General features: G+C 41.8%; 1 protein-coding gene across 2 annotated transcripts in view; it reads left to right on the forward strand.

Moving 5' to 3' along the window:
- Positions 1-213: 213 nt before the first annotated feature.
- The window catches only part of cdh31 (cadherin 31), a 39,472-nt gene continuing 26,701 nt past the window's right edge, over positions 214-12,984 (forward strand). Inside the window, exons 1-3 of one of the 2 annotated variants that reach the window (XM_079374926.1) lie at positions 214-358; positions 434-500; positions 640-694. In XM_079374926.1, coding sequence (XP_079231052.1) covers positions 450-500; positions 640-694 — 106 coding nt within the window. In that variant the 5' untranslated portion in view covers positions 214-358; positions 434-449. Of the gene's footprint in view, positions 501-639; positions 695-12,984 lie in introns of both variants that reach the window. The other variant, XM_079374927.1, reaches the window with a different exon arrangement.

Raw genomic sequence — 12,984 nt, forward strand, 5'->3', positions numbered from 1 at the left:
GAGCCAAAAGCTTGCATTTGATATTTTCTAATCAATAGTTACAAGATCAGTTCTTATAAAATGTTATAAAAGTGCATATGAACTATTACAGTAGCATATATTGAACAGAAAACTTAGACTTTCTCAAGTGCAGGCATGTTAACGTTTTCCAGTGAATACTCATATTTATGATAACGTTTTCTAGTGAATTTTGTTTTTTCACGCTACCACCATGAGACATGAGAAAGTGACAGTTGAACAAGCAGCAACACGAACAACAGCCAGCCTTAGGAAACATTTGCATCGAACTTCACCTTGTTTTGAGGAAATAGATTGTACAGAACAGAATCTATCTGCTGACTGAGATTGACGTTTGATTGTAAGAACAGCTGCATTTAGTTTAAAATAATAGCCTAGACAGTGGAATAATAGTCACATCATATTTTTCCCGCAGACATTTTGCACGTGTAATGGAGGTTGTAGGGGTTGTGTCGTGTTGCATTATTACTTTCCTTTGTCAGGTAAGATTTGATCTCCTTGCTCATAGGTTTCTTACAAACTAATTTTCTCTGTTGTTTATTATATTATTATTTTATTATAACAAAGACATAAAATGTCGTAAATGTGCAGCAATTATATCGAGGGAATGTTTTTTCGCAGGTGTTTTCGTGTACATTTGCAGAGGATCTTGCCCCTAAAGCGGACAGAAGAGCAGGTAGGCATTAGACATTGGATCTGTGTCTGTAATTATTTAAAACTAAATGTGGCTCAGTTTTACCTCATATGACAAGTCTGTCTGTAATAATGGGCCCCATTGCATTTATTAAAACAAGTACTAATGCTACTGCAATAAATATTACATATATAGCATTCAAAACATCCTTTTTTCGGCTCCAGAAAGATACCTTTGGATTCAATTTCTAGCACAGCTTCACTTTAATCTATCATTCTTTCATTTCAAATGAATTAAAAATAGCACTGACGTGTAGCAAGACTTCATGATGTTACGAAAGACTATTCTGAGGGGCAATATCAAGCAAATTCCAAAATATAAACCAAATCTTAAAAGAAATCTGCACACAAAATGTGAACTGTAACTAGAAAGATTTTCAGACTTTTTCTTTAGTTTGTTGTGCCTTTTTGTAGGGCTGCACAATTTGGCCAAAAATGTTTTTTTATATATATATCAATATGACTACTAATAATTCTCATTATTATTATTATTTAAAAACATTAAACAAAATAATTAAATAAGTATTGATTAGCAATATATTTTACAGAAAACTGCAAAACTGCAGTGTGACCTGTTAACATGGAGGTCTATAATGTTTAGAAAGGTATAAGGATTTATTATATAATAAATTATGATTAAAAATCCTTGAAAGTGATTTCTATATTTTTTTTGTCATAAATCTTATGCATGCACTGAGAGAGAAAAAAAACTTAGAGAGAAGTTATGAGAGAATTACTTTTCCTATTTTTACCCAAAAATAAGGTGTTGTGAGCAGGTCACGTTACAGCAGCAGAATATGTTTGTCAGTCCTGTATTTGAGTCCTTAATACGGTTACGTTCACTAGGGTGACCATACGTGCCATTTTTCCCGGACGCTTCCTGGCCAGGATTTCTATATTGCTTTGATTCAAAGTACCTCAAGAGCGTTTCGAAAACATAAAGAACCGATGTCATACACCGATCGGTCTGCACACGCAAACAAAGCCAAATCCTAGATATTTTAGCCAATATAGAAATCCTGGCCAGGATGCGTCCGGGAAAAATGGCACGTATGGTCACCCTACGTTCACACACAGTACGGTTATTTACGGGCGTGACAATCGCATTCTGTAACCGAACTCACACCTGTAGGCCACATTCACACAGCAGCAGAATACAGTTGTCAATCCTGTATTTGAGTCCTTAATACACTAGCGTAGCCAGAAATGTTTAAGTGGGTGGTCCTACATAAAACTTGGTGGGCCAGGTGTGTAGCATATGATAACTGCATGTCAAATTGCCAACAAAAGCACCAAGGTTTATTACACAGTACTTCTAAAGCATGCAAATATATTGCTAATGTTAGTTAATGCATTAACTAATGTTAACTGAAGGAAGTTTATTAAAAAGCATTACCTCAGTGTGAAACAATGGGGCTTCGCTGATGATTTCATAATAAACATCTGTCAGTTCACTCACATCGAGGACTGCAGAAATGTGCGTTGCTACAAATTATGCAGTTCGTTGTGGTGACCAGGATCTAGCACAATGAAATGTGTTTCTTTCCACAAACGACGCATCTGTTTAGAGGATCAAACACTGTACCTATGCTAATATCAGAAGTTTCCGATCGATAAATCCAGCACCCTCAGGTGGTCTGTCGGGTTTCATTTGTAGACAGTCCAGATTTATTGCTAAGACTTTTACTTTTTAAAGAATTGATCTGATTTATGTTTGCTTCACTGGGCTATTTTCACATTTAACTTCACAAATGTGTGCATTTTACTATTATATCCCTGCTGGTTTGAGTCTCGGGCCGGCAGGGATTGTAGGTGGGGGGAGTGAATGTCCAGCGCTCTCTCCACCCTCAATACCACGACTGATACTCTCCAGGACTCACAACTGCATTCTCGGAAAACACGTGCTGTGCGAACATAACAGGACTGTGAACAAGTTGTCTGTCACGTACAGCTTGAGAGAGCCGCTCTGCTGCACAAACGCACATTTTGAAAGACAAGACAGTTAACTTGTATTTTGAATGTCTGGTAGTCCTCAAATAACCACCCTCTCTCCACCCTCAATACCACGACTGAGGTGCCCTTGAGCAAGGCACCGAACCCCAAACTGCTCCCTGGGCGCCCCAGCATAAATGGCTGCCCACTGCTCCGGGTGTGTGTTCACGGTGTGTGTGTGTTCACTGCTGTGTGTGTGCACGTTGGATGGGTTAAATGCAGAGCACGAATTCCGAGTATGGGTCACCATACTTGGCAGTATGTCACTTCACTTCACTTCACTTATATCCTTATGTTGTAACCATAGGTCATAAAAATAACATTGTGGGTGGGACTAACAGAAATGGACGAATCATCATTTTGACAAGCGTATGATGATATGCACCTATAGGAAGAGGGAAAACTAAGAAACGACCTGTAATTGACCATGAAAACAAGCATTTAATATTTGTAATAAATAAAGTTACAGTGAAATAAGATTATTTCGTTTATTAATAAGATTATTAGTATCGTTTAATAAATTACATCCATCCATTACAAACTTCTCATTGGGTGGGCTACAGATGAAAGTAGGTGGGCCCAGGCCCACCCATGCCCACCCGTAGCTACGCGACTGCCTTAATATGGTTATGTTCACACACAGTTTGGTTATTTACGGGGGTGACATCTGCATTTTGTAACCGAAATCACACCTGTAAATTCTCAGGACTCACAACTGCATTCTTGGAAAACACGCGCTGTGTGAACATAACAGGACTGTGGACAAGTTGTCCGTCACGTACAGCTCGAGAGATCCGCTCTGCTGCACAAACGCACATTTTGAAAGACAAGACAGTTAACTTGTATTTTGAATGTCTGGTAGTCCTCAAATAACATTTTAGTCCCATCTCGTCTTGTTAACAAAGACGCACGGCATAAATATCCTCATAGTTTTTATCATCAAATATTAGTTTTAGCTCCTCAATGTCTCATCTTAGTCTCAGAAAAAAAGGTTCGTTGACGAATATTTTTCGTCGTTGTCTTCGTCGACGAAATTAACACTGCTTTGATTTTACTTTGGTCACTGTCGCTATGGTTTCTGGTAAGGAATACGGCTTAACTCCCGTTGCATATTCATACAGGCCACGTACACACTACAAGTTTCAGGAGTGACAACCGCATTTAAATGAGGGAGTGAGTCCCGTAAATTATCGTTCCATATGTGTATGGAACAGCAGTCACTCCCGCATTTGTAACCATACTGTAGCAATATTTTGTAGTCCGCTAGTCCTGTGTGCTAAGTTAAGACTTCTTTCACTGTTATTTTCTTGCATCTCACATACAGACGAAGACACATTTCTGATGCACATTAAAATACATAATTAACAACTAGTCGTTCAGTTCAGTTCAGTACACACTGCATAGAATTTCTGTAAATGCGGTTGTCACTACCTGTATTTTTTGGGAGTTTATGCGGTTGTAGAATGCGGTTGCCGTATTTCAGTGAATTATGTGTGTACAGAACGCGATTAAGGAGTAAAAGCTGAACTGACAGCCGAATTTAACTGCAGTGTATGCCACAGACAGTATTCCAAATGCAACTGTAAACTGCTGTGTGAACGGGTAATTTCGAGACTCACACCTGTAAAGAAAATGTGGTTGTCAATCCCAAAACCTGACAGTGTGAAGGATTTTGCAATTCTGCGATCGCTGAATTTATCGCAAAATCAAGCAAACTCCGCAATTTTTGCAAGAGCTCACAAATTTTTTAAATTGCCGCAATTTTACCGCAGATTTTGGGCTTAGACGCCTCCCTTGACGTCATCGCAATGCACATTTAGTCAAAGAAAGGTTGTTTCTCAGTTTGAAAAATTTTATTTTTGCTTGCGTTCTCATCATGCTTGATTTACAAGAGCTACAATGGACAAACGAACCGAAAGCGGAACGAATCCGCGCTACTCGTTTGGGCTACGCGGCGCAGACCGTTTATCTGCTCGGCCGGGCTGCTCTTGATCACGCGACACCATTATACACAGTGCTGGGAGATACAGTGAAGAAAGTAGTCGAATTTGCCGCAGAGTCAATAACATCTCTCTCAAATCTTGTGAGAAGCATTCAAATTCGGCGCAGAATTCTGTTAAAGATACAGATATCAGAACAAATGCCACTGATGTGTTAACCAGGAAAAACATTGTTCAATAAACACAAATCTCCACCATTCACAAAGGATTTAATGTAACTACAGGAACAACTTGTGGCAGAAATGGTCTAATGTTTTCGAGTGTTTTTAAATGCTTCACACAACTTTTCCCAGCACTTCAACGCTTTAAGTATTTTGAAAGGTATTTTTAATGTGATGACATTATTTGTTCATCCTTCATAGGTTGCCTCATTTATAAAACTAAAAGTTTCATAATGTAGGAAATCAAACACTTATTTAAAAATAAAAAGGACATTAAATTACCACTACATGGCTGCAGAGACTTATAGGCTTATTAGCTTGTAGGCTTATTAGCCATTTCCACTCGCTATATGTAACGCGTATATTATTTTGAAAGGAGCTTATTATGGAATACTTTTATTTTGGCGAGTGATCCGCTTTTTGCGAGTGCAGGGAGTGCAGCAGAGAGAGACGGAGAAGAGCGCGATGTATGAGTGTGTCACACACAGAAGTGAGTGCAGTGTCGTGATCGAAGTTCGTTCGATAAATTTGCTTCAACGGAAGATTATCGGGGCTTGAGTCGAATAAAGGGTGACAGCACTAAGTGAGAGTGTGGAAGGTGACCCATGTTTCATAATGAAGTTTTTTCCAGTTTTGCTCTCGTGGTATGGGTTGGCTGCTAGAATGACGCGTTAACCAAATCGTGAAGGCCACGGAAGCTGCGAATACGTTTAAAGTGCAAATCCCCTGATTTTTGTCATCAAGAGACTTGTCACATATCTTTTTGCTGTATTTTGCACTTCTCGTGTTTTGATTGAAGAGTATCGCCAAGAGTTAACAGTTCAGCGGGACTGTTCACGTGTAATTGAGTTTACTGCACGTGTCAGAGCATGTGAGACTGAGGTCGCTGTATAATGCAGTTCATGCAGAGACGTAACTTTTCCACCGATTTAAGTTGGAAGATTGTGTTACTTCCCTGCCATCCAAGTGACATCTCAGTTTTGATTCATCTTCAGTTTGTTTTTTTTTTGACGGTTTGTCTTCAGGACAATTTTTGCAAGGTTGAGTGAGTTTTTGAACTTGCACACTTAAACTACGTGATCTCCAGTTTATTTCAACACCCTACGTCCAGACAATGCACTCTAAATCATCGTTCTGCAAACTGTTTTTTTTCTAAAAAAAATTTTGTGACTGAACTAATGGACGTGGTAATCCAAGTGGACTAAAGAACTTGAGTAACTGTGAGTAAACATTTGAAGGGACGTTTCATATAAGTGCTCACTCTGAGGTGAGATTTAATTGTGTATGTTTTCGTTTTTTGTTTGTTGTTTTCAAATGTGATTGTTTGAAAATGATAATTTGAAAAGGTGAAAATTTGTGGGTTTACAAATTGACAAAAGTGCAAGTGATCTCATTGTGAAGTCTCTTAAGGGATTTGTTATACCACAAGTGAAAGAGTTTTTTTCAACTGTTGTGTTGAAAGTGTTGATGTGAATTCAAAAGACAACACAAAGACTAAATTCTTTTATTTTCTTTCATTTAATCCTTTACTCAAACAGAAGAAATAATCATAATAAAATAATAAACTCTGTTTAATTCCATTTTGCGCTTATTTGCAGTATACCTTTTTGTTGAGAGCTGCTAGGGAGTGGGGGAGTCTCACTTACTTTATTAGATCTGGGGAGGGAGGAGCATATTACACTGTGTTCTTGCATATGCAATTTCACTTCAGGACGACACCGTGAAAAATTACCATACCTGAAGCCTACCCTTGTCAATCAGTAGTGTTATAACACAATAAAGTAAGAAACCACATACACACATTAGTGTGTAACGAGACTAAAACGTTTGGGGAGCGGGGACCAAGATCCTTTCGTTGTCCAAACTTCCAGGGCAGCCGTAATCTATTTCCCCTACACGACGGGCTAAATACTCCCGTTACAAAAGTGGCGTCACGAACAGGATCGAATTAGGCATATTTAAGTAGTCACACGTCTCCAGGCCCACAGGTAGTTTATGTCAAGCAAGAAGATGTCTGAGCTCGAGGAATTAAAAAGAGAGATGGCAGAGATGCAGATGAGGTTTGCTGAGCAGGCAGGGGTACTTGATCAAGCTAGGGCAGAGCAGAGAGAGGCCCTATCCTTAGCAAAGGTGGTAATTGAGAGTCAGGCCTCTGCACACACGACCCCAGCTGCCATTTATATCCCTCGAGACAGGAAGCTCCCTGATTTCACTGGTTGCATGGCAAAACCAGGAGAGCTGAGTGTCGAAGAATGGGTAGCATCGATGAAGTCTGCATTTCAAGTCATGAGGGTGCCCACTGAGGATAGGGTAGAGCTGGTGAAACAGCACCTAAAAGATGAGGCCAAAGCCACAGTGAAGTTCATGATGGACGGAAAAGAGGAGTCTGTTGACAACATATTCACTGTTCTCCTTGACACCTATGGAGATAAAGTGCCCATTGGAACAAGGCTGAAAGACTTTTATGACCGTGCCCAGAATGCAGGAGAAACAATACGCTCCTATGCATATGACCTTCGGGAAAGACTTAATCGTGTTCAGCGCCGAGAGCCAGCTAGAGTGGCAGATGCTGAAAAGGTTCTGAAAGAGCAACTGGTGCTAGGCCTAAAAGATGACTTCTTGCGTCGGGAGATGAAGCGCAGAATTAAGGCTGAGCCAGAATTGAGTTTCGTGGAGTTGATGCAAGCGGCAATTACCTGGTCAGAAGAGGAGGAAGCACAGCCTTCTAGTAATGTCAGGCCCAGTACCCGTTTCAAAGGGGTGGTGAATGCTGCTGCAGTACAGGATGCTCCCTCCACTCTGTCTTTAGATAAATTGCATGAGGCGATCCAGAAAATAGCCGCCCATCAAGAGGAATTATATCAAGTTGTTCATGCAAAAGAGAGAAATAGATCACCGCAGAGCCATCCAAAGAGACAACCATTAAAAGACAGTGAAGGCCGTTATATTTGTTATTCGTGTGGTGAACCTGGACACACCAGTCGTTATTGTCCACAAGGTGGCAAGTCTGGGAGGGGACCAGCTTCCCCACAATGTACAGTGGAGTCAACTGAAGTTGTAGAGAAAGACTCAGGAGGTGCAGTGCAGAAAAGCCCAGGGCCCTCGTTGATTAGATGTCACACGGCAGAATGGCTGGCTGATGAGACTGCTGAAAAACTGAAGGATAGTGCTTTTGGGGATTGTCTCACTGTTGAGGTGAAGATAGCAGGTGTCAAGACCAAGTGCCTCTTAGATACAGGGTCAGAGGTGTCCACCATCTCTGAGTCACACTTCAGACAGCACTTTGGGGAACAAAAGCTGAAGTTGTCCTCTGCATGCTGGGTCAAACTGACAGCGGCCAATGGACTAGACATTCCTGTCTTAGGTTGCTTACAGGCCGATGTAGAATGTCTGGGAAAAGTGCTTTCTGGGAAGTGTATATTCGTTCTGACGGACACAAGCCCTGACGTCAAGGAAATGAAAGTAGTGTCTGGGATCATCGGTATGAATATACTCAATGAAGTTCAGTCTCTGTTCATCTCAGCGGAGGGGATGGAAAAGGTAGACAAGTATAGTCAGCGAGATGAAGCTCAAGTCCGGAGGGTACTTGCTAGAGTTGAGAAGGAAACAGGACATCTAGGGCCTGACGGAAGGATTGGGTATGTTAAGATTTCCGGAAGACAAGCTGTCACTATTCCTCCCCGCTGTGAGAAGGTACTTGAAGGCCACTGTGGAGTGTCACCTAGGGTGAAACGTAATGTGCTAGTTGAACCTGCAGCCAGAGCGAGTCTGCCGAAAGGACTTTTAGTGGCTCACGTTCTTGCTAAAACAGACTGTGGAAAGGTCCCTGTGCGTATGGTGAACTTGAGTGAAAAGGCCGTTAGAATTGCACCCCGATCTAGAGTGGCTTCTGTTTTTAGGCCAAAAGAGGTGGTCGCAAAGGATGTTCTTGAATTTGAGGAAGATGGCGGTGTGCTTCACGTCAAGGAATTAATGGCAGACAAGATTCAGGAAGACAATAACTTACACATACAGCCACCAGTTCTAGCTGAGTTAAACTGTGAAGGCCTCACGCCAGCACAATGTGAAAGGATCGTCAAGTTGTTATCAGAACACAGGGATGTCTTCTCCAGAGATGATCAGGATTATGGTTACACCACGGCAGTGGTGCATGATATCCCTACTGGCGAAGTACCGCCGATAAAGCAGCGTCATCGTAGAGTGCCACCGCAGATATTTCAGGAGGTCAAAAAGCATGTCCAAAACCTGGTATCACAGGGAATCCTCAAAGAGAGCAGTAGCCCCTGGGCATCACCCGCAGTTATCGTTATGAAGAAGGATAGCAGCGTGCGTTTCTGCTGCGATTATCGAAAGCTGAACCAAGTGACGTATAAAGATGCCTATCCACTTCCACGGATGGATGAGTCCTTGGACGCGTTGGGCAATGCCAAACTGTTCTCTACACTGAATTTGACTGCTGGGTATTTCCAGGTGGCTGTGAGTGAGAAGGACCGGGAGAAGACAGCCGTCACCACTCCATTTGGACTGTTTGAGTGGACCAGGATGCCGTTCAGGCTGTGCAATGCTCCGGCCACTTTTCAGCGCCTTATGGGCATGGTGCTTGGTGACTTGGTTTTTGACGTTCTTCTTTTCTATCTGGATGATGTCATTATCTTCTCCAAAGATTTTGAAAGCCACTGTGAGAGATTAGAACTTGTCTTTAACCGCTAAGCCAACATGGTCTGAAGTTAAAGCCAAGCAAGTGCTTTCTTCTAAGGCCTGAAGTAAACTTTTTAGGGCACCAGATCGCCGCAGAAGGTATAAAAGTGAGTGATGAGAAAGTTAAAGCCCTGGACACGTGGCCAGTTCCCAGAAATGTGAGAGAGGTCAGACAAGTGCTTGGTTTTATGAGCTATTACCAAATATTTGTCCCAAGGTTTGCTCAAATTGCCAGACCACTGCATGTACTGGTAAGTGGAGGAAAGAAAAGCAGGACCCCAGTAACGTTCACTTGGAGTCAAGAATGTCAGACCGCATTGGATGAGTTGAAAGGGTGTTTGATGTCACCACCAATTCTGGCATACCCCGACTTCAGTGAGCCCTTTATACTCACCACAGATGGAAGTCTTCATGGACTGGGAGCAGTCCTCAGCCAGAAGCAGGAGGGGATTGAACGTGTTGTGGTGCTCTCAATGTGAAAGATTTAATCGTACCATGCATGACTTGTTAAGAACCTTGCCTCCGGAGAAGAAGAGAGATTGGAAGACTTATCTTCCAGAGCTGGTAATGGCTTACAACAGTCATGTCCATTCGTCTACTGATACATGGGAAGACACGCCATACATAGTGTTAAAGCAAAACCACGCAGACATACCTGTGTTTACGATCAAACCAGAAAAGGGGGGTCCTACAAAGGTGGTACACCGAGATCAGCTTCGGCACTGTTCATTCCCCTCACCCACAACACCGCGCACATGCCGGCACAGTGTGAGAAACAAAACAGAAACAGACACAGACATGTCAGACTTTGTCTGCTTTCCCGAAACTCCGCCACACTCCAATTACCTTACACAAACAAGGGTGGGTCAAGGGGAGTCACAGGATGTGGAACAAGGTGATATTGGTGAGAATCAGAATGTAATAGCTGAATCAGAGTTGAGGGTACAAGATGACTCAGATGATGCTGATATCTCAGACGCTGAAAGAGAAAGTATTCCTGAGCTTAGACGCTCTCAGAGGCAAAACAAAGGTATCTTACCTGTGAAGTATAGAAGTGACTATGTTGTAAAATAAGAGTTCAGAGTCTTCTGTAACTTTAGGTAATAACATATGAAGTTATTAAATTTTAATGTCATGTTTTTCTCACATGTTGTTTTGTGTTTCAGAGATGAGTCTGCCAGAGATGTCAATGGAATGGCAGGGTTTAGCGGGGGGGAATGTAACGGGTATATTATTTTGAAAGGAGCTTATTATGGAATACTTTTATTTTGGCGAGTGATCCGCTTTTTGCGAGTGCAGGGAGTGCAGCAGAGAGAGACGGAGAAGAGCGCGATGTATGAGTGTGTCACACACAGAAGTGAGTGCAGTGTCGTGATCGAAGTTCGTTCGATAAATTTGCTTCAACGGAAGATTATCGGGGCTTGAGTCGAATAAAGGGCGACAGCACTAAGTGAGAGTGTGGAAGGTGACCCATGTTTCATAATGAAGAAGAGTTTTTTCCAGTTTTGCTCTCGTGGTATGGGTTGGCTGCTAGAATGACGCGTTAACCAAATCGTGAAGGCCACGGAAGCTGCGAATACGTTTAAAGTGCAAATCCCCTGATTTTTGTCATCAAGAGACTTGTCACATATCTTTTTGCTGTATTTTGCACTTCTCGTGTTTTGATTGAAAAGTATCGTCAAGAGTTAACAGTTCAGCGGGACTGTTCACGTGTAATTGAGTTTACTGCACGTGTCAGAGCATGTGAGACTGAGGTCGCTGTATAATGCAGTTCATGCAGAGACGTAAGTTTTCCGCCGATTTAAGTTGGAAGATTGTGTTACTTCCCTGCCATCCAAGTGACATCTCAGTTTTGATTCATCTTCAGTTTGGGTTTTTTTTTGACGGTTTGTCTTCAGGACAATTTTTGCAAGGTTGAGTGAGTTTTTGAACTTGCACACTTAAACTACGTGATCTCCAGTTTATTTCAACACCCTACGTCCAGACAATGCACTCTAAATCATCGTTCTACAAACTGTTTTTTTTTCTAATTTTTTTTTTGTGACTGAAGTAATGGACGTGGTAATCCAAGTGGACTAAAGAACTTGAGTAACTGTGAGTAAACATTTGAAGGGACGTTTCATATAAGTGCTCACTCTGAGGTGAGATTTAATTGTGTATGTTTTTGTTTGTTGTTTTCAAATGTGATTGTTTGAAAATGATAATTTGAAAAGATGAAAATTTGTGGGTTTACAAATTGACAAAAGTGCAAGTGATCTCATTGTGAAGTCTCTTAAGGGATTTGTTATACCACAAGTGAAAGAGTTTTTTTCAACTGTTGTGTTGAAAGTGTTGATGTGAATTCAAAAGACAACACAAAGACTAAATTCTTTTATTTTCTTTCATTTAATCCTTTACTCAAACAGAAGAAATAATCATAATAAAATAATAAACTCTGTGCCCCTATGACATGCAGTAATGTTTCAGCTCCATTAGAGGTCCTAGCCATGGATTATACGCAGCTTGAGCAGTCATCTGGAGGGTATGAAAATGTGCTCGTTCTTACCGATATGTTTACCAGATTCACAGTCGCTGTTCCTACCAGGAAGACAGCAAACACAACGGCCAAAGCCCTGCTCAAGCACTGGTTTGTTTACTACGGCTGTCCGGCACGCCTGCATTCGGACCAGGGCAGGTGTTTTGAGGCCAACGTGATCAAAGAGCTTTGTAAAATCTACGGTATAGGAAAAAGTCGTACAAGCCCCTACCATCCTCAGGGAAACTCTCAATGTGAGAGATTTAATCGTACCATGCATGACTTGTTAAGAACCTTGCCTCCGGAGAAGAAGAGAGATTGGAAGACTTATCTTCCAGAGCTGGTAATGGCTTAAAACAGTCATGTCCATTCGTCTACTGGTTATTCTCCGTTCTATTTAATGTTCGGAAGGGATGCACGTTTACCAATGGATGTTCTTGGGGAAAAGGATCTAGAAGAGGATGAGGCTGATAACCTGGACGACTGGGTGAAGGGTCATCATACAAGACTGAAGACGGCTGTGGAGGTTGCCAATGCAGCATCTCAAGAGGCTTCCAGAAAGAGAAAGAGGATTTATGACCGCAAGTCATTTGGAGCTCTTGTGAGGCCTGGAGATCGGGTGCTACTACGCAATCACAAAAACAGGGGTAGAAATAAAATTCAGGATACATGGGAAGACACGCCATACATAGTGTTAAAGCAAAACCACGCCGACATACCTGTGTTTACGATCAAACCAGAAAAGGGGGGTCCTACAAAGGTGGTACACCGAGATCAGCTTCGGCACTGTTCATTCCCCTCACCCACAACACCGCGCGCATGCCGGCACAGTGTGAGAAACAAAACAGAAACAGACACAGACATGTCAGACTTTGTCTGCTTTCCCGAAACTCCGCCACACTCCAAT

Source organism: Barbus barbus, assembly GCF_936440315.1.
Source record: "Barbus barbus genome assembly, chromosome: 2".
In the NCBI taxonomy this organism is placed as follows: domain Eukaryota; kingdom Metazoa; phylum Chordata; class Actinopteri; order Cypriniformes; family Cyprinidae; genus Barbus; species Barbus barbus.